General features: G+C 51.4%; 1 protein-coding gene across 1 annotated transcript in view; it reads right to left on the bottom strand.

The window, feature by feature from the left end:
* The window catches only part of PIK3AP1 (phosphoinositide-3-kinase adaptor protein 1), a 103,411-nt gene that overhangs the window by 58,593 nt on the left and 40,889 nt on the right, over positions 1-3,929 (bottom strand). Inside the window, exon 3 of the mRNA XM_021710809.1 lies at positions 1,227-1,371. Coding sequence (XP_021566484.1) covers positions 1,227-1,371 — 145 coding nt within the window. The remainder of the gene's footprint in view (positions 1-1,226; positions 1,372-3,929) is intronic.

Here is a 3,929-nt window from a genome sequence, read left to right as displayed (position 1 = left end):
AGCCTCCCAAAGGCGCGGGATTACAGGCTGAGCCACCGAGCCCGGCTGGTTCTCATCTCTTAACTCACTCCTAGGCCCAGAGCCTCCACGAGCAGGAAGAAAAGTGGGGCTTAGGGCCCCTTATACAAAGGCCAGCGGTTGGGGGAGGTGGGGGGATCCCAGGAGGGGAACCCGCGTGTCTGCCGCCTGGGTCAGTTGAATGGGTTCCCTTGCTCTGCAGCTGTCTATGTGACGCTCTGGGGCGGGATTCTGTACCACAGGAAGGGGTTTCAAAGGGGAAAGAAAAATTTAAAATACACCAACCACAGAGATTCAATTTACAAAAGGGGAAATGTAAGAAATAGCAAACGTGGAAAAATATTCAGCTTCACTAGTAATCAGAGAAACGCACATTAAAACAATGGACGACATTTAAAACCACATGGCGCATTCCTCAGCCTCAAGCAGAATCAGCCTTTTAAGGATGCAGGTGCCTGGCTCCTACATGAGATCCACGGAATTAGTTTATAGGAGTGAAGCTTAGACATGTTAAATATTTTTAACAGGCCAGGTGCGGTGGCTCACGCCTGTAATCCTAGCACTTTGGGAGGCGGAGGTGAGAGGACTGCCTGAGCCCAGGAGCTCAAGATCAGCTTGGGCAACCTGGCGAGACCTCATCTCTACAATAAATCAAAAAATTAGCCGGGCGTGATGGCACACACCTGTAGTCCCAGCTACTTGGGAGGCTGAGGAGGAAGGATCACCTGAGCCCAGAGGGTCGAGGCTGCAGTAGCCATGAGCGTGCCACTGCACTCTAGCCTGGACGACAGTGAGACTCCAACTCAAAAAAAAAAAAAAATTCAAGATGCTCCATGGGAAGATTATTGGTTTGGGTTTTAAAAAACAATTGTGATGTTTTTAAAAAAACATTAAAATTGACCATCTGAGCCATTTTCAGGTATACAGTTCAGTAGTGTCAAGTATATTCACATGATTCTGACCGTGGTGGTTTTGACAAACCTGACTGAGCACTATCGGTCCCATTCTGCTCTTTCAGTTTCTAGGGGAAGAATGTGGCCCTCAAGGATTTTGAGGGACTTATCCCTCCTCACACAAGGAGTTTCCCCCCTCCCTCCAAAAAATAGCACATTTGCAAAAATCTTGAACACATGCCGCCTGGTGTTGGTGATGGTGTCGCCCAGAAGCAACGAAGTCACTGCATTGCCACGTGCACAGGGGCCACTTACTGGGAGCCCTCACGGAGACGGTGTACTCATTCTCCAGCCTGGCTTCTACCCGCATCGAGGGGGAGTCCTCCGGGGAAAACTCAGCTTCCGTCCTCACCCGATCATCCAGCTTGCATCTCACGATCACGTAGACAATGGTTTCTGCCTGGAATGGGAGGCCGGTCACTGGCCCTCTCCCTCCCGGGTTCCCTTAAGTTGCCAAAAGGTCTGCCCAGCTCCCTTGGCCCCAGATCCACCTAGCGGGGTCCTCAGAGCAGGGTGGGCTCGGCAGTCCAGAGCTGGGCATGAACTGTCCACTACCAATCCCAAGCAGGCGAGCTACAAAAACAACTGTAACACTGACAAACCCTTAGAGCAATGGATGGAGTAATATCTTGTCTGAATCTAATAACAGTAATAAAAACCAAGGGCTGATATTTTTAATGTGTTTTTATTTTATTTTGCATAGCGTTTCTTTCTTCTTTTTTTTTTCTCTGTAAGACAAGTCTCGCTCTGTCACCCAGGCTGGAGTACAGTGTTTACTGTAAACTTAAACTCCTTAGCTCCAGCGATCCTCCCACCTCAGCCTCCTGAGTACTGGGACTACAGGCACATATCACCATGTCCAGCCGAGATTCTTTATTTTTTGTGGAGACGAGGTCTCACTATGCTTCCCAGCCTGGTCTCGAACTTCTGGGCTCAAGCAATCCTCCAGCTCTGGCCTAATGTGCTGGGATTACAGGCATGAGCCACCACATGTGGCCACATTGCTTTTGTGTGTATATATATATACATATATATATATTTTTTAAAATAAAATCACTGGTTCTAGTGCAGAAAGGCTTAAATTGGAATTTTTAAAAATAAAATAAATAAAAATAATTTTAAAAGTCATTAGCCAGCTGGGCTCAGTGGCTCAGCCTGTAATCCCGAGCTTCGGGAGACTGAGGTGAGTGGATTGCCTGAGCCCGTGGGTTCGAGACCCGTCTGGGCAGGCGAGACCTCATCTCTACAATAAAATCAAAAAATTAGCCGGGCGTGGTAGCGCGCGCCTGTAATTCCAGCTACGTGGAAGGCTGAGGCAGAAGGATCGCCGGAGCCCAGCAGGTCGAGGCTGCGGTGGCTGGGAGCGGCCAGTGCACTCCAGTCTGGACGACCAAGTGAGACTCCAACTCAAAAACAAAAAAAGAGAAAGAAAGACAGAAAGAAAGAAGAAAAGAAAGAAATGCGGAATCTCAGGCTCTTGCCAGGCCCACTGAGCCAGAGTTTGCACTTCAGCTAGATGACCAGGTAACTCTCGTGCCCCTGCGGTGTGGGAAGCCCAGCTACAGCAGGTTGGGCCCTGCTCCTTGTGCTGCTTGCTGGTTGACCCCCTGAGGGGTCAACTTTCCCGAAGTCCCCAGCAGCTCGAAGAGCCCGGATCCTGGCTGAAGGTCTCACGCCGAGCCTGCCGAGTAGAATCGTCCTGTTCTATTGCACTGACTAAGCCGGGAACGGGCCTCTCAGACTGCACAGGATTAGTGGGGATTGACCCTCCAGAAAACAGGGGAAGGAGAGATATTTGGCCACAGCGAATCTCAAATGTCCCTCTTAAAATTCAGCTCTAGGCCGGGCGCGGTGGCTCACGCCTATACTCCCAGCACTTTGGGAGGCCGAGGTGAGAGGACTGCCTGAGCCCACGGGTTCGAGACCAGCCTGAGCAACTTGGCAAGACCTCGTCTCTACAATGAATCAAAAAAAATTAGCTGGGCATGGTAGCACGCATCTGTAGTTCCGGCTACCTGGAAGGCTGAGGCAGAAGGATCGCCGGAGCCCAGCAGGCCGAGGCTGCAGTGGCCATGAGCGTGCCACTGCACTCCAGCCTGGGCGATGGAGTGAGACTCCAACTCAAAAAAAAAAAAAAAGATTCATCTCTAAAGTCCTCCCGGTCACCCTTCAAAACAAGGGCCAAGAGAAGAATGGAGCGGGCTTGGGTACAGGGCAGCGGGGAGTGACCTCGCCCCACCCAAGGCTGCTGAGACTGCACACGCGTGGTGGTTGTCATCACTCCTGCCGCAGGCCCGGCTCTGTCTCACCTGCTCCTTCTCCCCTGGACTGTGAGGGAGAATGTGGGACCCAACTCCAGCCTACTCGTCCCCAGGACCCAAAGACCTGAGCCAGCAGCAAGGAGTTTCCTGGCTTAACGGGCAACCCAGATGGGAGATGGTGGATCGTGCGCAGTGGCTCACGCCTGTAATCTCAGCCCTTTGGAAGGCCAAGGCAGGAGGATTGCTTGAGCCCAAAAGTTTGAGACCAGCTTGGGCAGCATAGCAAGACCTCATCTCTATTTAAAAAAAAAAAATTAGTGGGTGTGGTGGCGTGCACCTGTAGTTCCAGCTGGAGGGTAAGGCAGGAGGATCACCTGAGTCCGGGATGTTGAGGCTGCCGTGGTCATGCCACTGCACTCTAGCCTGGGCAACAGAGTGAGACTCCCAACTCAAAAAAAGTAAATAAGTAAAAGATGGAAGCCTAGAAAATCAAGAAGGCAGGTGAAGGAATCATGCTTTGGTTCTAAACCCTCTTCACCCACAGACACCCAACAGCCTGAGGAGAGGGCATGGAGAAGGCAGGAAGTAGCTCGAAAAGACTGAAAACTAGCCGGGCTCAGTGGCTCAGCCTGTAATTCCGCACCTTTGGGAGGCTGAGGTGAGTGGATTGCCTGAGCCTGTGGGTTCAAGACCTGCC

The sequence above is a fragment of the Carlito syrichta genome, unplaced genomic scaffold (assembly GCF_000164805.1).
Source record: "Carlito syrichta isolate Samal-C Ts95f unplaced genomic scaffold, Tarsius_syrichta-2.0.1 Scaffold301559, whole genome shotgun sequence".
Classification (NCBI taxonomy): domain Eukaryota; kingdom Metazoa; phylum Chordata; class Mammalia; order Primates; family Tarsiidae; genus Carlito; species Carlito syrichta.
Note: the sequence above shows the minus strand (reverse complement) of the source record. Positions and strands in the feature narration are given on the sequence as shown.